This window comes from Hypanus sabinus, chromosome 21, assembly GCF_030144855.1.
Source record: "Hypanus sabinus isolate sHypSab1 chromosome 21, sHypSab1.hap1, whole genome shotgun sequence".
Classification (NCBI taxonomy): domain Eukaryota; kingdom Metazoa; phylum Chordata; class Chondrichthyes; order Myliobatiformes; family Dasyatidae; genus Hypanus; species Hypanus sabinus.
Genome location: NC_082726.1, coordinates 56,131,951 through 56,155,338, shown reverse-complemented (window position 1 = coordinate 56,155,338; position 23,388 = coordinate 56,131,951). Strand labels below are relative to the sequence as shown.

General features: G+C 42.4%; 1 protein-coding gene across 4 annotated transcripts in view; it reads right to left on the bottom strand.

Annotated features, from left to right (window-relative positions):
• The window catches only part of LOC132379066 (protein ERGIC-53-like), a 108,104-nt gene that overhangs the window by 42,966 nt on the left and 41,750 nt on the right, over window positions 1-23,388 (bottom strand). For all 4 annotated transcript variants that reach the window (XM_059946590.1, XM_059946591.1, XM_059946592.1 and 1 more), the window contains exons 8-10: window positions 22,930-23,059; window positions 21,614-21,813; window positions 11,611-11,687 (exon numbers count right to left, since the gene is read on the bottom strand). In XM_059946590.1, coding sequence (XP_059802573.1) covers window positions 11,611-11,687; window positions 21,614-21,813; window positions 22,930-23,059 — 407 coding nt within the window. The remainder of the gene's footprint in view (window positions 1-11,610; window positions 11,688-21,613; window positions 21,814-22,929; window positions 23,060-23,388) is intronic.

Here is a 23,388-nt window from a genome sequence, read left to right as displayed (position 1 = left end):
CTACACCTATGATTTATGGTCTTGTGACCCTCCAACATCAGGTTGTAATTCTTGGATATGATCTCAGATGAACTGATTTGTGAAGATAACGGAATTCTTTTATAAGTTTATGAGTTATCAAGATCATGCAAATCCAGTGGCTGCAACCCCAAGTCTGTGAATTCCTGTGAGGCTGCTGGGGAAGTTGAAGGCCAAGACCAAGTCTGCTGGGGGCTGTAGGCCAAGGTAGATGGCCTGGTCTGTGATTAGAGGACTGTGTATGTTTGTGGGTGAGATGGAGGAAAGGGGCGTGTTTTTGCTGCTTTTGGTTTCTGCTCACTGTACACAAGCCTGATTAGGAATCGTCAACATGGTTTTGTGAGAGGTAGGCTATGCCTCACGAGTCTGAGGTTAAAGAGACAGCACAGCATTGTGGGCTGAAGGGCCTGTACTATGCTATACTGTTCTATGTATATGTATGCACAGACGCAATGAAAAACTTACTTGCAGAAGCATCATAGGCACATAGCATTGACATCATATCCACAAGGAAAACAAGAACAAAAATAAAAAAGTTTGTTGTAGTGCAAGATGATCAGAGTGCTGTGATATGGAGAAAGTGATTAGGATTGTGCAGAATGGTTCAAGAACCAAATGGCTGAAGGGAAGTGGCTGTTCTTGACCAAAACAAGATTAGTCTGAGTAACACACCAATGCGGCATGAGCAAGGATTTGTTTTTTTAACCTGCACACAGGATGTGATTGTTGCTTCGATACCCTGTAAAGACCCATGAACTCAACACCACTGCTGGATCTAAAGTCAGCTATTGGTCAGACTGGGAAAGAATGGCAAGTTCCCTACCCTGAAGGGCCCACTGTCAATCAGCTGGGTTTTCCAGCTATCTGGTAGTCTAAGAATCAAAGCTTTTTACTCCAGATTTAATTGATCTGAATTAAAGTGTCCCTGCTGCCAAAGTGGGATTTGAAACTAAAACTCTGCATGGGGACATTAAGCTTTTACATGCTTAGTTAGTGACTTAAACAGTGTGTTAACTCATCCACTTCAAGGTTCAAGATTGTTTATCATCATTCTTCAGTACATGAGAGTAGAGGAGAATGAAATAATTATTACTCTGGATTCAACGCAGCACAACAAAACACAATTAAAAACATAATAAACAATATAAACGCAAATATAGAAGCAATCCTATAAAACTGAATGTACAAGTAACTGTTGTGTGTGGCCATATATTCATAAGATCAGCTTATATACATAGACTGATTGTATGTACATAAAGTGACTGGGTGCAGGAGAATGCAAACAGAAGGTGCCTCTGACAGGAAATGATAAAGTAACAAAGGGACCCTTGGCAAGACGATCTCTTCTAGGTAGCAAAAGGGCGTATGAAAACACGGTAGGACGGTGACTTTGTCAGTGTAGGGATGAGGTGAGGTGTGGAGTGGAAATGTGAAGTGGCAGTGCATGGGGGGGATGTAGGGTGCTGAGGGGCTAATATGGGTGAGAGGTGGGGTGGGTTAATGGGTGGAGGTGTTGAATGGCCTAACAGCTTGGGGCAGTAACTGGTGGTGCGGGCATGGATGCTGCATAGCCTCTTCCCTGATGGGAGTGGAACAAACAGTCCATAAACTACTAAATTACCAACAAAAATTAAAAACAGTGGGTGCCCATTTGTACATTCCTTCAACCTCATCTGAAAAGTTGGTTGAAGGAGCCCTTGTTCTTGCTTTAACAGTGTACATGACTTAAATAAGCATTATAGAATATTTTGAGAGAATACTTTAGGATACTCAGGATAGTGACAAAGATTGCACACAACCCATGACCTCATAAGCAAGTCAGGTAAGTGTGGGTACAAATAACCCAACTTCTAATCTTCTGTAAATCCAACATAGTCAAAGTAACTTTATTATCATGTCCTCATGTACCACAATGAAATTCAGGGGACATACAGACACAGACTGAGAAATGACTAAGGTGCAAAAAATGACAAACTCTGCAAATAATAATTAAAAAGATCTCAGCACATGCATTGTAAAGAGTCCTTGAATGTGAATCTGCAGGTCATGGAATTAGTTCAGATTTGGTAAGGTGAGTGAAGTTATCCACACTGTCGATCAATATGCCTGTTACGTTGTTCACCTTTAGGGCAACAACGAAGGTCCTTCATCTCTGTTGCACACACATAATGATTTGTTGCTGTTTCTGTAACAATTTTTTTTGAGCAGTCAAGGTTGTTAACCCTGAGCTAAACTCCCGAACCTGGAGGCCTGGTGGACCACTCTTAGTTTAGCCTCTACTTTCCGACCTGTTTGGCATGGGTGACCACACCAAGAGCCAAAGCACAAGGCCCTGACTCCAGCCAATATAACTCTCTGGGTCATTGAGGTGCACAAGCCTCCAAACCTACAACAAGGTTGTGGTCCTCTTGGAGGCTGATGGTTGTGGGGTCATAACAATTCCTGAATCTGGTGGTGTGGGACCCAAGACTGTTGTACCTCCTCCCCAACGAGTTCCAACAAGAGGAACTCTACCAGAACAAATGAGTTTTGTTAGAATTCCTTGTTAAACGTGGAAACGTATTTATTTCCTGCAGGGATTAAAAAAACAGATACAAAAAGTAAGATACACAATTTTATGAAGTGAGGTTATAGTGACAGAACATATTAACGGAAGTTTTATAGGGACATAGATGACAACATAGGTAGAATGGTCTCCGTTTGAGCAAGAAACACTCAGATTTCTTCAGTAAAGTAATAACTTTGGAATAAAGTAATAACTCCGTTCATTTTCATAGATCACCTTGATTTGTAACGTAACACTCCTGTCCAAGAGAAATCCTGCTCCGTAAGGGCAGAGTTAAAACACAGATTCTAAATATGGATGTTCACATTAGATGTCGAAAATCTGATACAGTAAAGGTTTACACAAACAAATCCTGGATGGGAGGGTTCATCTACTAAGAACATAGACGTAGTAATCTGACACAAAGAGATATTGGGGTGAGTTAGCACAACTATTTATAGTTGAGGACACAGGTTCAATATCAACACCAGAAAGAATATGGAGAATTGTTTTTAATGTAGGAAACAGAAGGCCAATCAGTCCATCAAGCTTGTACTAGTATACCTTCCAAGTACACTTTAGCTCATCAAAATAAGAAGAAAATTAAGTAGTCTGGAATCTGCTCCAGTTACAATCCTAGTTCCCAGTGATTCCATCCACAGATTCCACTGCACAATGGGCCAACTCTCTGGACCTCACACTACTCGTGTTTCTAGCCCCTGCTGATGCCAAAACTCTGCTTCTCAACCAATCCACCTTCTGGGCTCTGCTCCTAGCACACATCCAGCCCAGCTCCACTGCAAATTCCTAACCCTAAATGACCTCACACCAGCTAGAACAGGGCAACACAGCAGCGTAGCAGTTAGCCTAGTGCTTTACAGCACCAGTGATCAGTGATGGGGATTCAATTCTCACGTTTATACATTCTCCCCATGACTGGGTAGTTTTGTAACTCCAAACATAAATCTAATCAAAAGGAAAACAAGAGACTCCAAAACGATGTGAGTCTTAGTTCAGTTTACTTTACGTGGCGGCATGATGATGTATAGAATTCACTTATTTTTACAAATAACCTGTAATGAATTACTTAAACGAACAATAATGCTTAATAAAACAAAATATTCACAATATTACTCAAACATTACTGAAATATTAAATACACAACATATGGGTTTCTTTTGAGTGCTTTGGTTTACTCCCACCTTCCAAAGATGTACAGGTTAGGGTTACTAAGTTGTGGGCAGGCTAAGTTGGGACTGAAAACATGGCAACACTAACGGGCTGCCCCCAGCACACCCTCAGACTGTATTGGCTGTTGACACAAATGATGCACTTCATTCTACGTTTTAATGTTTCGTGACAAATAAAGCTAATCTTCATTTTAGTGACCACTTCGCTAATGCCAGCATAACACGGCAAAATGCAACCCATACCATGGCAAAGCAGGACTCACCGGACACTGCAGGAGAAGGGTGCGCGCAGGACAGGGGTGGGAAGAACTGTGACACATTCCCAATACTCTCAGTAATGCACTGCCCACCTCAAAAGTCTGCAAGCGACAATGAGGACTTAATGCATTCGCTGTTTTGCTTTTTAAAGTATTGTTGGGACAAGGAACAGTGATGAGATCTGTAAGGTGAGGTCATGATGAATGGGTTTGCATGAGAAAGCACGGCTATGGGGATAAATGCATTGGTTCGATTAAAGAGTGGCAGAGATAACTTACACAGGCATAGTTGAGGTTAACTCCTTTCGCCAGGCCCTGGTCCAAAACTGACAGACCACAGCTCAGCATTTGCTCACCTGGGTATTTTTTTTAACTGGGCTGAGGTAACTTCTTCTCAGGCAGTGAATTCCCTCCCCTACCCCCAACTATTTATTAAGTATAAAGCACTAGGTATAAAGCCAAATAGTTCACCTAGGCCTCTGTACCTCCCTCTGTAATTGAATCCTCGACTTCCTAACCGGAAGGCCACAGTCTGCGCGGATTGGAGATAACATATCCTCCTCGCTGACGATCAATGCTGGCGCACCTCAGGGGTGTGTGCTTAGCCCACTGCTCTACTCTCTGTATACACACGACAGTGTGGCCAGCCCAGGCATGGGCAAACTACTGCCTGGGGGTAAGCTTTTTAATCCGGCCCGCAGAACTTGATGAAATTATATTAATAAACCTTGTTAACGTTTTTTCCCCGCAATTCTGGTGTTTTCCCAATAGATGACGCACTCTATATACATTGACCTTTGTTGAGGTGCAGCGTATTACTCCACATTTGCGCTTTACTCTTTGTTCGGCTCGACCTATTTGTGTGAACAGGCGTTCAGCGTCATGAACATCAACAAAGCCAGCCACAGATCCAAGTTAACTAACCAACACCTCAGATCCATCCTGACAATCGCCACAACAAAACTAAATCCAGACTTTGATGCGCTGGCTAAAAAGGGAGACCAACAACACTGTTCCCACTGAAATTAAAAATAAGTTTCTTCGTTGTGTTATGTAAAAAATGCATTTGAAAATATTTTTTTCAATAAGCCTTACATGTTACATGTCATTTCTGTTAAGTGATGGACATGAGTAGTGCGCAGGTGCACGTACGTTCTCAAAATAAAAAATGCGCTCCAGATCAAATAACGCGCTCCGCATACTGCGGCGCTGTCACTGTTCTGTCATTGTGCTGGTCGTTGTTGAGTTTTGTCACAGGGGACAATTGAATAAGAAGGAGCAGGTAAAGTAGACCTGCATCTCCTACCGTTTTTGAAATAAAGACAGTCAGGAGGAGAGTGATGATGATAAAATCTTGAAGGATAACAGAATTTTCAGTGCCTTAAAATAATAATTGTTCCTATTAAAAAAAGCTGTATTTTATTCATTTAATTTTCAGTGTTTTAAAAGTCATTTCAATAAATAGCTAAATGCCATGTGACTTTAAAGAAAGATATTTTGTTGTAATGCATTTGCTCATTTTCAATTGAAATTAAAGCACATGTTTTCTACATATCCCATGATATTTTATTTTCTCTTATGAGGTGTATTACCAAAACACTCCGTCCATCTGCTCCTGGTCCGGCCCCTCTGTCAAATTTTAGAACCCTTTGTGGCCCACAGGTCAAAAAGTTTGCCCACCCCTGGGCTAGGCATAGCTCACGCACCATCTATAAATTTGCTGACAATACAACCATTGTTGGCAGAATCTCAGGTGGCGACGAGAGGGCATACAGGAATGAGATATGCCAACTAGTGGAGTGGTGCCGTAGCAACAACCTGGCACTCAATGTCAGTAAGACGAAAGAGCTGATTGTGGACTTCAGCAAGGGTAAGACGAAGGAACACATACCAATCCTCACAGAGGAATCAGAAGTGGAGAGAGTGAGCAGCTTCAAGTTCCTTGGTGTCAAGATCTCTGAGAATCTAACCTGGTCCCAACATATTGATGTAGTTATAAAGACAGGGCAGTGTCTCAGAGAAAGCACAGAGCAGGGTGCCCACACACAGAGGTAGTTTCATTTTTTGCCCCTTTTCCTGTATATTTAATACCCAGTTTCCTCATGTGGTTTGAATTCTTTGGCATAACCACTAGCATTATTGAATTTATTGATTGATGCTGAAGATGTATGATCAACAAAGACCAATGTTTATACCACTCCCTTAATCCAACGAGTTAAAATTAAACCCAGTTTTCAAGCAATGTGTATCTCAGAATATCAAATGTAATAACTAGGAGAAAATAACTGCAGAAGGTAGAAGATATATCAACCATAAAGATCATAATAATCCCTATTGCCCAAGTACAAAATGGTTTGGTTTAATTTTTATAGTTTTACTTTAGTTAAACAATTACAATTGGACTCTGAACAGCTGTCATATTTCATACCTGCTTAACTCAAAACTATTTATATACTATTTTAAGCCTATGCAAATGTAGACTCAGATATTATCAAAATATTGCTATTAATTATACAACACATGATGTGGTTTGCTCAAATATACTGTCTTTAAACAGATTAAGCCTTTCCACACTTCAACAGATGTTCTCCCTTGTATGCAGCGCAGAGCCGCAAGGCAAACAAATGTTCTATCATTTCTCAGAAGGTTAAGGAAGTCAACATGTCCCAAATGACCCTCAACAGTTTTTACAGATGCACCATACCAAAAAAAAAATCCTTTCCGGATGCATCACAGCTGGGTACAGCAACTGGTCTGCCCAAAACTGCAAGAAATTGTAGAGAATTGTGAACACAGCCCAGTCTATTGTAAAAACCAGCCTCCCCTTCACTGACTCTGTCTACATTTCCAAATGGGAGAGCTCCTTTTTTACGTTGGCAGCTTTCCTCAACCTCCTTCCATCAGGCAGAAGATATAAAAGCTCAGCAACATGTACCACCAGGCTCAAAGACAGCTTCTGCGTCATTTCTGCAGGACTCTTGAACAGACGTCTTAACAACAGAGAACTCCTCACCTCTTTCTCTACCTCACATGGCCCTTGCACCTCACTTGACTACTGCATTTCCTCTGTACCTGTAACAACACATTCTGCATTCCATTACTGTTTTTCCTTTCAAAATTCCTCAATGTACTTATGTATGGAATGATCTCTCCGGAAGACACACAAATGAAAGCTTTTCACTGCGTTGCAGTAGATGTGATAGCAATAAACAGAATTAACTCCCACTGAGTCATTGGCGACCATAGAGGGCACAGAAGTGTAGTGGTTAACATAACACTTTACAGTACCAGAGACCTGAATTCAATTTCTGCTGATGCCTATAAGGAGTTTGTACGTTTTCCCCGTGACCATGGGGTTATCATACGAGAAACGCTTGATGGCTCTGGGTCTGTACTTGTTGGAATTCAGAAGGATATGGGGGGAATCTCATTGAAACTTTTCAAATATTGAAAGGCCTAGACAGAGTAGATGTGGAAAGGATGTTTCCCATGGTGGGAGAGTCTAGGGCAAGAGGGCCCAGCCTTAGGATAGAGGGGCATCCTTTTAAAACAGAGATGTGGAGAATTTTTTTTTAGCCAAAAGGAGGTGAATTTCTGGAATTTGTTGCCATATGCATCTGTGGAAGCCAGGTCATTGGGTGTATTTAAGGCAAAGGTTGAAGGTTCTTGATTGGACATGACACCAAAGGTTACAGGCCGGGAACTGGGGTTGAGAAGGAGAAAAAAAGGATCAACCATGATTGAATGGCGGGGCAGACTCAATGGGCAGATCGCCTAATTCTGCTCCAATGTCTGATGGTCTTATGTGGGTTTTCATCAGGTGATTTTAAGTTGTCCTGTAAGGCTAGGGTGGCTGGGAAGTGTGGCTCACAGTGCAGGAAAGGCCTACTCCATACTGTATCTCAATAAATAAATAAACACTACAGCATAATAGAGACACAATGGCCCACGATGTTGTGCTGACCTTTTAACCTACTCTAAGATCAGTCTATACCTTTCCTCCAACATAGCCCTCCATTTTTCTTTCATCCATATGTTTGAGAGTTTCTTAAATGCCCCTAATGTACCTGCCTCTGCCACCAACCTTGGCGGTACGATCCATGAACTCATCCACTCCCTGTGTAAAAAAAACTTACCTCTGACATCCCCCATAATTTTTCCCCAATCACCTTAAAATTATACCCCCCTCATCTCCACCCTGGGAAAAGTCACTGGCTATCTGCTGATCTATGCTGCTTATCACCTTGTAAGGTCTACACCTCTACCAAGTACACACTCATTTTCCTTCACTTCAGAGAAGGGCCAAAGCACACTCAACCTATCCTCATGTATCAGACCAATCTGGAGGAATCCTGGCCAAATTTTCCCTCACAGAGATGCAAAGGCCAGTTCAACAACTCCATTGCTGCTGAGACTGGCTAGCTCTTCATGGACACCTCTCAACCTATCCTCCTTCTGCCAGCCCTTTCAAAGACCATGTGTCTTGTTAAACGCAGCTCCGGCAATGTGGCTTTAATGCTGTTAAGATAGATTGTTCTCATGCTTTGTTTCTGTTTAATCAGACAGACAGACATACTTTATTGATCCCGAGGGAAATTGGGTTTTGTTACAGCCGCACCAGCCAAGAATAGTGAAGAAATATAGCAATATAAAACCATAAATAATTAAATAATAATAGGTTAATCATGCCAAGTGGAAATTCGTCCAGGACCAGCCTACTGGCTTAGGGTGTCTGACACTCCGAGGGAGGAGTTGTAAAGTTTGATGGCCACAGGTAGGAATGACTTCCTATGACGCTCAGTGTTACATCTCGGTGGAATGTGTCTCTGGCTGAATGTACTCCTGTGCCTAACCAGTACATTATGGAGTGGATGGGAGACATTGTCCAAGATGGCATGCAAATTGGATAGCATCCTCTTTTCAGACACCACCGTCAGAGAGTCCAGTTCCACCCCCACAACATCACTGGCCTTACGAAAGAGTTTGTTGATTCTGCTGGTGAATCAGATGATCCTCGATGCTCCATGTTTCCCTTCAATATACTTAACTTTCACAGCTTCCACAGCAGGTCTTCTCTACCTCAGGGAGATGCAGGAGCCCTGCCTCCAGAAACCCCGATGGCCTTTTGGCAGCTTGACAGCAAAGGCCCTTTCACAAACAACAAAGCCAGAGTCAGCAATAGAAGCAGAGGGGAAGGGGAAGGAATGTTTCTTTTAAACCGGAAGAAGAAATCGTTATCCCTGTCATCAGGTTGGAGGCTACCCAGATGGAGTGTAAGCTATTACTCCTCCACTGAGGGTGGCTTCATCATGGCACAAGAGGAGGCCATGGACCAACATGTCAGAATGGGAATAGGAATCAGAATTAAAAAATGTTTACCACTGGGAAGTTCTGATTTTGGCAGATGGAACGGAAGTGAACGGTCCCCCAATTTACGATGGGTCTCACCAATGTAGAGAAGGCCCTTTCAGTTCATTTTTACCCTCACTGTGAGAGATATCCACAAACAATTCAGATAGAACTTTCTAAAATATTATAAAAATAATTTCAAAATACCATAAACCATAAGCAAAAATTGTTTTCAAGAAAACATTTATAAACAATTAATTGAAAGAGGCGAAGAGTAAACAACTCACTTCTCTGCCCTCTTCTTGTCACTGAGAGTCAGTGAGTGCACGCATACAAATTAATTTGCTGTCCTGAAGGAACCTTGGATGAGACAAACCCGAGGGGCCAGGTGTGTGGATCCAGTCCCACAGCACATTAGTGTTGTGTTAATGGGCTCACATGTGATGCTGAGGTCAGGTGCACTACAATATCACCTCAAGCTACTCCTTGGCTCCTACATTTCAATACGAGGAACAGAAGCCCAGAGATAACCTGATCCACACATGCTCCATGGAGCTGTTGTCTACTTATCAATCCACCTTGTCTGCTAGGTATAAACAACACTAATCTCTCACTATAAGAGGAATGGATTTAGAACTGGAGGACAGAAGGAGATTTAATTGAAAATATTTGTTTGAAAATATAATTCAGGAGGTTGTTAGAATTCAGATGCCTCCACAGGAGAGGCGAAACAGCATGAGGTAAGTAGTTTTTCCCAAAAAATGCATAAATGAGTTATGTGGTAGGGATTTCAGATATCCTGCCGTGGACCAGTTCCCCTGGCAATGATTTCTGGAGTTTGTTTCACCTTTTGAACAGTAAATTTGCAGGTGGTTTCACCCAGTTGTGAAAAGGAAACTTTACTAAATGAAATAAAAACCGCACAATTGCAAATTGGAGGAAATTAAGTCAGAGTTACACGGCACAGAAACAGGCCCATTGACCCAACTCAACCATGCTAATCTATAGATAGTCCTAAAAAGGTCACCCCTCATCCTCTTACACTCCAGTGTTAAAAGTCCCAGTTCATCCAGCCTCTCCTTATCATTCACACCCTCAGGTCCCAGTAACAACCTCATGAATCTTTCTGCTGGTGAAAATGTAGTCTTATCATCTGTACTGGGCTTTAACTAATACAGTCATAGAGCATTTAGTACAGAGACAGGCTGTACGGCCCACCAAGTCCACGGCGAATTGTTATTCTGCTTAGTCCCACCAACGTGTACCTGGACTGTAGCCCTCCGTACCCCTCCGATCAACGTACCTGTCCAAATTTCTCTTAAATCTAATTCTGTCTTAAATGCACCCAATGACATGGCCTTCACAGCTGCTCTTGGCAACAAATTCCACAGATTTACCACCCTCTGACTAAAGTAATTTCTCCACATTTCTGTTCTAAATGGACGTCCTTCAATCCTGAAGTCGTGCCCTCTTGTCCTAGACTCCACTACCATGGGAAATAACTTTGTCATATCTAATCAGTTCAGACTTTTTAACATTCAGAATGTCTCTATGAGATCCCCCCTCATCCTCCTGAACTCCAGGGAACTCAGCCCAAGAGCTGCCAGATGTTCCTCATTCTTCAACACTCTAGGAAATAAAGTCCTAACCTATTCAACCTTTCCCTATAACTCAGATCCTCAAGTCCTGGCAACATCCTTGTAATTTGTTTTTACTTTCTCTCTATCTTATTGATCCTCATCCTCTAAGTGGGTGACCAAAACTAAACGCAATACTGCAAATTAGGCCTCACAAACATCGTGAACAACTTCAATCTAACATCACATCTCCTGTACTCAATGTTTTGATCTACGAAGGTCAACGTGCTGAAAGATCTTTTTACCAGCCTTATCTAAGATATGAGAGATCTTGCTGTTTTCAAGCAAATCTGTCATTAATTATTATAATAATAAAAAATAGCAAATATATGGATAATGTGGTTACTTCATTCATGTAGGAATTTACTATTTTTCAACAATCATGTGGGAATAACAGAAATACATTTAATAAATGAAGATCATTGAATTAATTCATATTTGCAGCTTTTTACTCACTTTTTGTGCAAACTACAAAGGTCTGTGGAATTTTCCAAAGATTTTTCTCTCTCAGCATACCTGAATACCTCAGCTGAAATTCCAGAATATCATCTCTCTTCATGATAGTCAGTGTCCTACTCAACCATACCAGAGGCCACACAAAAAATGGTAGTTACCCAATTTCTTGCACCTGCTGAACCACGTTCTTCTGACCATTTAGCACGTTCATCAAGCTTTCTGAGTTAACAGCATCCTACCAAAACAAAGGCACATGTCAGTCAAAGGCATTGGCTGGAGACATTCTGATGCTAGAGGAGACATTGAGAAGCAGAATCAGGTTTGTATATGTCAGAGATGGCATGAGAAGTGGTGCTTTGTGACAGTAGCACAGTACAACCACATAAATGACTGACAATGGAATAATGAGGTGGAGTTCCTGGACCAGTCAGAAAGCAGAGGAGAAGCTGTTTCAGAATCATTGAGTCTGGATTGTCAGGCTCCTGTCCCTCCTCCATGATGGGAGTAATGAGAAGATGCATGTCCTGGGTGGTGGTGGCTCTTAATGAGGCAACGCCTTTCGAAGATGTGCTTGACCCTGGGGAGGCTAATGCCCATGATAGAACTGGATGATTCTGCAAGCCTCTGTACCTTTTCCCAAACCTCCACACCAGAGAGTGATGTATCCAATCATACGCTCTCCCTATTACATCTGTAGACATTTGCTAGAGTTTTGATGCTTTATTAAATTTCCCATTATTTTAGAGGGGTGTACTTGTAAAACAATTTCTCTACATCACGTTCTACTCCCTCAGAGCTACATAGGAATGTCAGCCTTTTTGTTTTTTTTTTGCCCATTTGTCATTGTGAAAGTAATTGAACCAGCAGACTAACTTCACTTAGTAACTTTCATCCAATGGTAGAACATAATCTTGATTACATAAAGCCAGACGAGATGGGTGTTCACAACGTACAGGGGATATGTTCCATATCACTGCTATTATGGAAAATAAAACAACGGGAACTGGTTGCAAAGTATTTCATGCAACAAGTGGGTACTTGTCTGAACAATTGTCAACATATGTGAACTCCTCTAAGTCTTTAAACACAAATATTTAACACCGACTGTGCAACAAGAAGACTAATAGGCACTGGAGAAGTTTTTTCCCTACTGCGGTCACTTTGCTGAACAGTTAACCGCTGGTTAACTGTCGGCTAACTATTACTTGGATTGCACTACTTGTATGTATAATCTATATTTTAATTTATATTTATCATTATTATTGTTATGAGCAGAGAGACAACATCTGACGTAAGTAAATTCCTTGTATGTGTACAGGTATTTGGCGATTAAAGTCGGATTCTGATTCTGATAAACTTAAAACCTTGAACTCCTCAGAGGAAGTCAGATTTATACAGCACAAAGCAACCCTGTATGACAATCAAGTTGCATTGCAACCAGCACATCTCATGTGTGTTGTCTCTTAACACAAATGACATATTTCACTGTATATTTTGAGGTACATTTAACAAGAAAAGCTAATTTTTTTTAAAAAACTGTCCAGTATCTATTTAACAACACCAATTCCATCTTTTGTTTACCCTATATTTCCCTCCTCTCTCTCCTCAGCTCTACTCTACAGCTATGGACTAAGCGTAACTTACATTGTCCAATTACCCTTCACTGTGATGTAGAAGGAAGTCCACACAGTCACAGGAAGAAATGCAAACTCCACAGAGAGCACTGGAGGTCAGGTTGAACCCAAATGCCTGGTACTGTCAGGCAACTCTACTAGTTGTGCCAACTTAAATGTTAAACTTCTCGCCATATAAGAGATGATAACTTTAATAAAAGACCATATTTCAAAGAATTGCAACCCAGTGTTCAAGATCACAGGTACTGGATAACCTTCAGCATCAACCCCAAACTTGTAAACTCACAGGACCCTGTACATTATACCACCACACCAGTGTTAGAAGCCAGGCTATCCAAGAAGATCTAACAAACCTGTCTTAAAAATCAAAATGCTTAGACCCAAACAATTTTTGCAGAGAGCCAAATGGACAACTTCATTCACCATCAGTCTGAACTGATTCTATGACTACAGTCATACTTCAAAGGATTCTTTACAACTTGTGTCCTCAGTATTATTTGAGCAGTTTGCCTTCTTTTGCACAGTGGTTGTAGAAGAACACTAAATATTAAATTGACTGCACAACCTATAGATTCTTTTCCAAGGACTGAAGCACAGCAGTGCCTCTACTTTCTTGGAAGTTTGCAAAGGTTCAGCATGTCATTAAAACATTTACAAACCTCTATAGATGTGTGGTAGAGAGTATATTCACCAGTTGCATTACAGCCTGGTATAGAGATACCCTTGAATGGAAAATCCTACAAAAAGTAGTGGATGTGGCCCAGTACACCATGGGTAAAGCCTGCCCCACCATTGAGCACATCTACATATAGCACTGTCGCAGGAAAGTAGCAACTATCATCAAGGACCCCCACCATCCAGGCCATGCTCTCTTCTCTACCTTCTTCCTGATGGCAGCAATGAGAAGCCTCGGCACCCGCAACTCCTGGTTCAGGAACAGTTATTAACTCACAACCCTCAGGCTCTTGAACCAGAGGGGATAATTTAACTCAAATTCACTCACCCCAGTATTGAACTGTTCCCACCCTATGGACTCGATTTGAAGGACTCTTCATCTCAATATTTATTGCTTATTTATTTATTAATCTCAGGTTTGTATATGATGTCATATATGTACTTTGATAATAAATTTACTTTGTACCACCATCCTTGATACTTGTAAAAACATCACTGGATACAAGAACAGGAAAAACAAAGATAGGTTTGATGAAAATAACAATGAATTAGAAGAGCTAATCAACAACAAAAGGAAAGCTGGCAGAAGGACATCAACTGCAAGGTGAAAAGAGAAGCCCACTCCAAAGCTAAGGTCGTAGTCCAGCGCAGAGTAACGGAAATAAAGAATCGGTGGTGGACTGAGAGGGCCCTAGAAATACAGCAGCTTGCTGACTCTGGTGGTATCAGGGGTTTCTTTATTGCCACCAAGGCAGTGTATGGCCCAAATCATCATGGCCTAAACCCCCTTTGCTCCAAAGATGGACGAAGGCAACAAACAGATAATGATGTCATCAACTCTCAATGTAAGGAACACTTCCAGGAGCTACTTAGTCATAACGCCACTGCTGACATTGAAGTCATCAACCAGCTCCCACAACGACCCATGACGAGGACATGAGTAAGCTTCCTAGTATCAAAGAGGTGCAGAGAGCTTGCAAGAAATTGCAGAACAACAAGGCCACCGGGCCTGATGGAATTACAGCAGCAATCCTCAAGGAAGGTGGCAGGGAATCTTTAAATCATATCCATTAACTACTTGTCAAGATCTGGGACCAAAAGATTCCAGCTGAACTCAGAGACTTAGATTGCCACACTCTTCAAAAAGGTGACAAGGCTGACTGCGGAAACTATAGAAGCATCTCCCTCCTCTCTGTGACAGGAAAGATGCTCACCTGAGTTTTATGTGATCGGCTTTCACCTCTGGCAGAATATCTCCTGCCTGAGTGCCACAGTGGCTTCTGTCCAGCCAGAGGAACATCTGACATGATTTTTACTGCATGTCAATTGCAGGAGAGAGCCCAGGAACAAAATCTCCCACCTTATATGGCCTTCATAGACCTCGTAAAAGTATTTGACTCTAAATCGTCCTGTCCTTTGGCAGGTACTGTCCAAAATCAGACGCCCAAAGAAATACCTCAAGCACTTACGCAATGACATGAGTGCAACAGTGGCTCTGAAACAGCACCCTTTAAGGTTGAGACCAGAGTCAAATGGGTGCATCATTGCCCCAACTCTGTTTGTTGTTTTCATTGCAAACATTCTTCATCTCACAGGCCAAGACCTCCCACAAAGAGTCCAGATTCTCTGCAGGACAGACAAGGGGCTCTTTAACCTTAACAAGTTCAAAGCAGAGAGCAAAGTGTCAATTACTTCCATCATGGAGGTCCAATAAGCAAATGACAACACCATTGTAGCTCACCCTGAGGAGGATCTGTAGTGTATAATGGATGCTTTTGCCAGAGCATACAAGCTCCTCGGACTTGACCTAAACATCAAGAAGACATCAATCATCATATCAGTCCTGACGAAGGGTCTTGGCCTGAAATGTTGACTGCTCATTTCAACGGATGCTGCCCGACCTGCTGAGTTCATCCAGCTTGTTTGTACATCTTGAAGAAGACCCAAGTCCTGCTCCAGATCAAGCTCCTAAACCTCTAACCATCCATGTTGACAACATTCCTCTGGAGAACGCTGATCGTTACCCACATTTTGGCGGCCTTTTTAATTCAAGAGCCAACATTGACCTTGAAATAAATCACAGAGTAGGCTGTGCGAGTGGAGCTTTTGTCAGGCTGAAAAAGAGGGTTTTTGATGTTCGGGATATCAAGACCACCACTAAGCTTCTGGTCTATAAAGCTATAGTCCTCTCCTCTTTGCTATACAGAGCAGAGTCATGGACAATATACAGCAGACACATAAAAACCCTAGAAACTTACCATCAAAGATGACCCCAAAAGATTCTGAGAGTTAACTGGAAAAATAGGTGTACTCTCTCCAGCTATCATTAACTCCATATCTACAATTGTGACTCAACACCAGGTGCGATGGGTCGGCCGCATCATCCATATGCCCGACTCCCACCTCCCTATAGAACTCCTGTTCGGCCAACTCAAGGATGCAAAGTGCACTCCTGGAGGGCAGAAAAAGTGTTTGGAAAACAATATCAAGACCCACCTGAGGAAGTGCCACATCAACCTGAATGGATGGGAGAAATTAGCACAAGACGGGAAAAGCTGGAGAAGGACTGTCTACAAGGGGACTGCACAGCTCGAAGAATACCTCCACCATGCCATTGAGACTAAGTGGCTTCAACATAAGGAGAGACTGGGAAAGACCCATCTAGCTACATCCACCATCATTTCAATGACCGACACTTTCCTGCACTGCAACAGGACTCGTGGATCATGGATCAGCCTCTTCAGTCATCTGAAGACCCACAAGTGACCAGATTAACCATCAGGAGAAGAATCGTACTCGACTATAAATGATTGCTGATGATGATGATGATGATATGTACTTTGGTAATGAATTTATTTTGACCTTTGAACAGTATTATTTATTTACAGTTTTATTATTTGCACAATTTGTATTTTTCATTTTGGTTGTTTTTCCAGACTTTGTGTGTAGTTTTGCACAAATTCTATTGTACTTCTTTATTTTCCTATGAATGCCTGCAAGGAAATAAATCTCAGGATAGCATATGGTGACGTAAACGTACTTTGATAATAACTTTATACTTGAAGGCTTGTGAACAGGGAGGGGTAATATAATCAAGCTTCTTCCAGGATTTATCACAATTTTATTAAATGTGAATTTTGTGTGTAGCAGGTTACGTGGTGCTCATTCGCTTGAATCATAATTATAATCCCAATAATCTCCTAGTCAAAGCCTCTTAGCAGACGGCCTATAGAGATATTCAAATGAGATCGAGTACTCAGGATTATCTCCTGGACCGTCACGTGTATTAAAAAAAATTATGAAGCAAAGAAATAAAGGCTGGTGGGTTATAAACAAAAAGATTTAAAACCATTCTCCAGTGCACTAAAGACCTTTAAACAATGTATTTATGCAGTAAGCTGGGGTATTTAATTCTCTGACTATTTAATTAAAATGGGTGCACTGAAATCAACCCAGCGGGTTTACAAGCATACGGTCAAAGTGGCAATGAGCTGCGGCCGCCGACAAAGTCGCAGTTTGGACTCAGTTGTTTTATAGTGTTTTTAAGTTTGTAGGGATGGTTTGGGGAACAGAGAGAGAAGTTAGGGTTCAGGGACAGGGAAGTGGGGAAATTAGAGTTCAAGCCAGATTCCAAGCCTCCACACTGTGCTTGAAGGCCAGCAACGTGAACATGGTCGGACTTCAGGCCAGCAGACCAGCTAGTGTTTGGGCCCCTGTCATCAGCAAGTCCGGAGCGTGAGGCTTAGAGTTTGGGTCATTATCCAGGGTCCTCTATCGTTGTCATCAGTGAGTCCTGGTCAAAGGTTGAATGGAAGTCCAGAAAGGAAGGTCTAATGCCAGAGCCCATACCTGTGAATCTCTGCAAGTCCATCGGGAAAGTCAAAGGCCCAATGTCCACAAACCCACTGCAGACTGGAGGCCAAAGACAACCTATCCTCGGGTTAGAGGACTTTGTATGTCCATGGGGGTGGGGGGCGTGGGAGAAACTGGGCTTGATTTGTTGTTGTTCTTCGTTGTCCTGCTAAGCATCGTGGGCAAGCTATGTTGGCGCCCAAATGTATGACAATGTATGCCTGCCCCAGGCAATTCTTGGGTGTGTTGGTTTTGAAAGCAAATAGCATATTTCACTCTATGTTTCTATGTATTGTACATGCAATAAATAAATCTAAACCGTTAGTGTTTCAAGGTACATTGGAGTTCTACATTTCATTTCCAGCCATTTAACATGCTGCTCCTTCGCTGCTCCATTTGGAAAATGTTATATTGGGATTCAATCCACCAGGCGCAACCTAAGCTACAGAAAAGTGTGGCACTTCCTTCAAATTCCTGATCTATAGACAGTTTGTAAGAACAGCATTCCTAATATAACTTCAGGGGAATTTCCAGATTAAATCTCCCAGCCTCTCCTTTGTTTTTCAAAACCCGTGTACAATATTTGATCAAACAAGAGAAAATCTGCAGATGCTGCAAGTCCAAGCAACACACACAAAATGCTGCAGGAACTCAGCAGGCCAGACAGCATCTATGGAAAAGAGTACAGTCAACGTTTCAGCTGGGCCCTTTCATCAGGACGTCCTTTCAGGACGACCTTCCTTTCCTGTCATATTCGATCTGCAACCCTATGTTGCCTCCACCTATCACCTCCTAACTTCTGTCATTATGTCCACTCATCCCTCCTCCATCTGCCAATCACCTATACCCACCTATCTCCTGCCAGTTCTTGTTCCACCCCTTCCCCTCACTTCTTTTTTTTTTGGCTATCTCCCTCTATCTTTCAGTTCAGATGAAGGATCTCAACCCAAAAAGTAGATTGTCTATTTCTCTCCACAGAACAGTCTTGGCCAAACCCTGAGAGGAGCGAATGAATAAACAGCTTGGGTCTGTATCCCTGGAAGATTAGAAGAATGAGAGGTGATCTTATTGAACTACATAAGGTTCTATGAGAGCAAATCAGAATGGGTTTCAGGATATTTATCACCTCATTATAGGAAGGACTTGGAAGCATTAAAGAAGGTGCAGAGGAGATTTACCAGAACACTTCCTGCATTGGACAGCGAGCTAGGGATTTTCTCTTTGGAGTGAAGGAGGACGAGAGGCAACTTGAGAGTGTACAAGATGATAAGAGGAATCGATACAGTGGACAACCGGAGATTTTTTCCCCAGGACTTGGAAATGGCTTTTACATAGGGGCATAATTTTAAGATGATTGGAGGGAAGTGTAGGGGAAATGTCAGAGGCAAGTGGTGAGTGTATGCAATACCTGCCAGGGGTGGTGGTAAACGGCAGTAACATTAGGGGCATTTAAGAGAATCTCAGATAGGCACACAGATGGTTGAAAAATGGTGAGCTATGTAGGATCTAATTTAAAAGATTGTCACCACATCGTGGGTCGAAGGGCCTGTTTTGCGGTATATGGATCTATGTTTCCGCTAGTGGGAGGGTCACAAATGAGAATCTCCCTTAAAAGAGTTAAAGGACTGGCCATTTAAAGGTGAGATATGAAGAAAATTGGTCTCACATAGGACAATGAACCTCTGAACTCCTCTGCCTCAGAGAGTGGTGGAGGCTAGTCTATTACGGTAAGTATTAAGAGTCATAGAGCACTATAACGCACAAACAGGCCCCTTGTCCTTTTCCCTCTGTTATTCTGCTTAGTCTCATTGACCCACACCCGGACCAGAGCCCTCCATACCACTCCCATCCACGTACTTATCCAAACATCTCCTAACTGTTGTAATTGATCCACCATGTTCGCCGGCAGCTCATTCTCTTATTCTACACTTGCATCATTTCCTGAGCGACGTTTCCTCTCAGTCTCCCCTGAAACATTTCACTTTTCACCCTTAACCTATGACCTCTAGTTCTGGTCTCAACCGACCTCAGCGGAAAAAAGTCTGTTTGCATTAACTCTGTCAACATCCTTCACAATTTTGAAATGGAGCTAGATACATTTTTGGAAGATCAAGGAACTGAGAACATCGAGGAACTGGCATAGGAGAGGGCATCCTGGGGAGATCAGCCACAATCATATTGAATAGTGGGACGGGCTAGAGGAGCTGAGTGGCTTTCTCTTACTCCCATTTTCTTGAGGATGCACTCAATGGGTTGAAAGGCTTCCTCCATTGTAACAATTCTACACTTCTATTGAACACTGGTTTAATGATTGAACTTTCAACCTCTGAAATAATTCTACAGCCTTCACAGAAAGAAAGTCATTCTCACCCGTTTTCTAAACAGTCAACCCCCTCACCCTGATGCAGTGCAGGAGCAAACAGATTTACAGCACTACCCAGTCTCTCCCATACAGAATCTTACCCAATTAACTCAACCCTCTGTGTAAACTTCCAATGAGTATGGACTAATCTTCTTCAAATCCCCCTTCAGAAAACAAGTTCTTTATCCCAGGATTCAATCCAATTGCACAAACTACAAAGTAAGCATGTCCTTCAGGTACAGAAACTTTTCACCCATTGACTCAGTCTACACTTTCACTGCCTGGGGAAAGCAACCAGCGTAATTAAAGACCATTCCTACTCCGATCATTCTCCCTTCTCCTGTGGGGCAGAGGATATAAAACATGAAACAGGCTCACGGTCAGATTCTAACCCACTATTACAAGATTCTTAAATAGACTTCATATGATAAAGATGAAATCTCGATCTCTCAATCTATCTTATCACGGGATTGTATCTTATTGACCACCTGCACTGCACTTTCTCTGTAACACCACATTCTACATATGTTATTGTTTTTAAGTTTGCACTACCTCAATCTACTTCAGTTTGGAAATGATCTGACTGGGTGCTATGCAACTCGGCACAAGGTAATAATTAACCAATTACAAAATACTCCAAGGTCACACATGTCCCAATGCAATCTACTATCTCAGAAAGGCTATTCCCACCTTTGAACATTGTTTAACAGCACAGCAGCTCAAAGACAATTGGGGACTATAAATTCTGGCATGATCAGAACAATGCATGTCATGAACAAATATATATTTTAATAAAACTCCTGTGAGATAGATTCATTGGTTAAGTTGTGTTACAACAACAACCTTGCACTCAATGTAAGGAACAGCAAAGAATTGTTTGTGGACTTCTGGAATGGGAAGTTAGGAGAACCCACATCAGTCCTCATTCAGGGATCAGCAGTGGAAAGGCTGAGCAGTTTCACGTTCCTAGGCATCAACATCTCCAAGGATCTATCTTGGGCCCAATATGCTGACTCAATCACAGATAAGGCACACCAGTGGCTATGCTTCATTATAAGCTTGAAGTGATTTGCTTCATCACTAAAGCAAATTTCCACAGATTCACGATGAACAGCATTGTGACTGTTTGCATCACTGCCTAGTATAGAGGCTGCATTGCACTAGATCGAAAGAGGCCAGCTCCATCACGGGCAGGAGGCTCTCATAATCAAGAACATCTTCAAAAGGTGTTGCTTCAAGAAGGCAACATCATTAATTGACTCCCACCATCTGGGGCATGTCCTCTTCTCACTACTACCATCAGGGAAGAGGAATGGGAGCCTGAAGACCCACACTCAAAGTGTGTAGGAACAGCTTCTTCCCCCATTACATCAGATTTCTGAACAGTCCATGAACCCATGAACACTCTCACGATTACTCTTCCTCACTGTTTACTTATTTTAATTTTTTTCTGTAACTTATAGAATTGTTTTGCCTTGCTCTGCTGCCACAATACAACAAATTCATAGCACACATCAGCAATAATAAACCTGATTCTTACGTATATAAACACCACTTGTAATAACTGTGCCTGAATCTGCTATTCAAATAGAAATATATTTTCACTCCCAACCAAAACTGTTGGAGACACCAACTTGCCTGACGTCCGCTTCCTCTGGCTGTAGTGCTTGTATGTCGATCCTTGCTCAGTTTACTGAAGTTCTCCGTATGTTGCTTGTGCTCGTCAAACGCGTCCGCCAACCTTTCCCTAAGTTTTGTCAGCTCCTCCTGAATTATGGACTGCCCACTGATAACCATTTGCATCTCCCGCTGGCTCTGCGTCTCAAACGCTTCTTCATCTAAGAACGTTGGAGTGAAAGAGAAATTGGGAGTGTGAGAACTTCCGCAGAATGAGAAAAGAAACAACTATCAAATCGGGTAGAGTTCATTATCATATGTACAAGTACAGTGAGGCAGAGTCACAATGCAGCATCACAGGCATGTAGGTTTGTCACTAGGCTCCCTCAACAGCGGTCAGGACGCCAACAGTTATATCGTAAAATGGATTACAAAATGGCCAACATATCGCAGCAAATTCCTAATCCATATAGATGTACATAGCAAGTAAGTTTGACCGTTACAGTTGACAATGCCAGCTAGATAACTCTGAGGAAGCCGAGAGATGATTCTTCCAGCCATTATATCGAACGGACTCAGAATCCGAGGAGGAGCAAAGGTTGCATCCCGAGTGGTGGACCTGACAAAATCTTCTAGATTTCTGTCCGCATGGAGCTTTCCGGTAACTGTCATGCAAAACCCTCTTCTCCCAAAGGGCAACTTACTTCTGAGAGGAGGTAAACTGAGTGAGACAAACATGTTTACTGGGAAATGCATTACAGTTATTAGGGAGCAAAGTAGATATTTAATTCAATTCAATTTAGAGATAACAGGCCCTTCCAGCCTAACGAGCCTGCACAACCCAATTGCACCCACATGACCAAGATGAGCTGACGTTAAAAGAGACGATGAGAAGCAGTGGGCAAGTGCTATACGTCTCCTGTCTGGCACATCACCGTAAGTGGGCCACGTGCCAAAGTGGGAAGCATTTAACAGGGTTGACAAAGATAACGAAGGAATAGTCCGACTCTTCGATGGGACAGCAGGGTAGTGTAGAGGTTTGCGCAATACCATTACAGCACCAGCTATAAAATCAAGGTTCGATTCCTGCTGCTGTCTGTGAAGACTTTGTGTGTACATTCTCCCTGTGAACACATGGGTTGCCTCCAGGTAGTCCAGATTCCCCACACATTCCAAAGTTGTACGATTATGGTTAGTGAGAGGGCACCAGAAGCACGGAGACACTTGCAGGCTGCCCACACAACCCTTGCCGATTTGATTTGACACAAATGGCGCATTTCACTGTACGTTTCAAAGTAAGTGAGACAAATAAAGCTCATCTTTCTTTCTTTCCGTACCTGGAGTGTCTAGCTCGGGGTGCTGCTTCCGGAACTCATCCTTGCGCTTCTCCAAGTCTTTCTCAAAGCGCTCATATTCCCTCTGGTACTCATCTTCCTCTTGCTGCTTCTGGGCCTGAGCCGACGTATTCTGCATACGACAGGAAAGGCAGAATACAAGTTAGATCCTTGCATCAACCATCCGTGGCTTTACCCAAAGTCTATGTAATGGACACACACACACACACACACGGCGACGGTGTTCACTTGTCACTTCCGACACCGCCTCACAACAAGCAAGGGAACTTGGTGTCTGGAACTTGCCTAACACCCTCCGTTTGCTGGCCCTCAGTATAAATAGCTCCTGCCACCCAGTGACTGCAATGCCATCAAGATCATGAACAGAACAGAATCAGAACAGGGTTATTATCACTGCCATACTATATGTCATGAAATCTATTGTCCTCTGGTGGCAGTGCA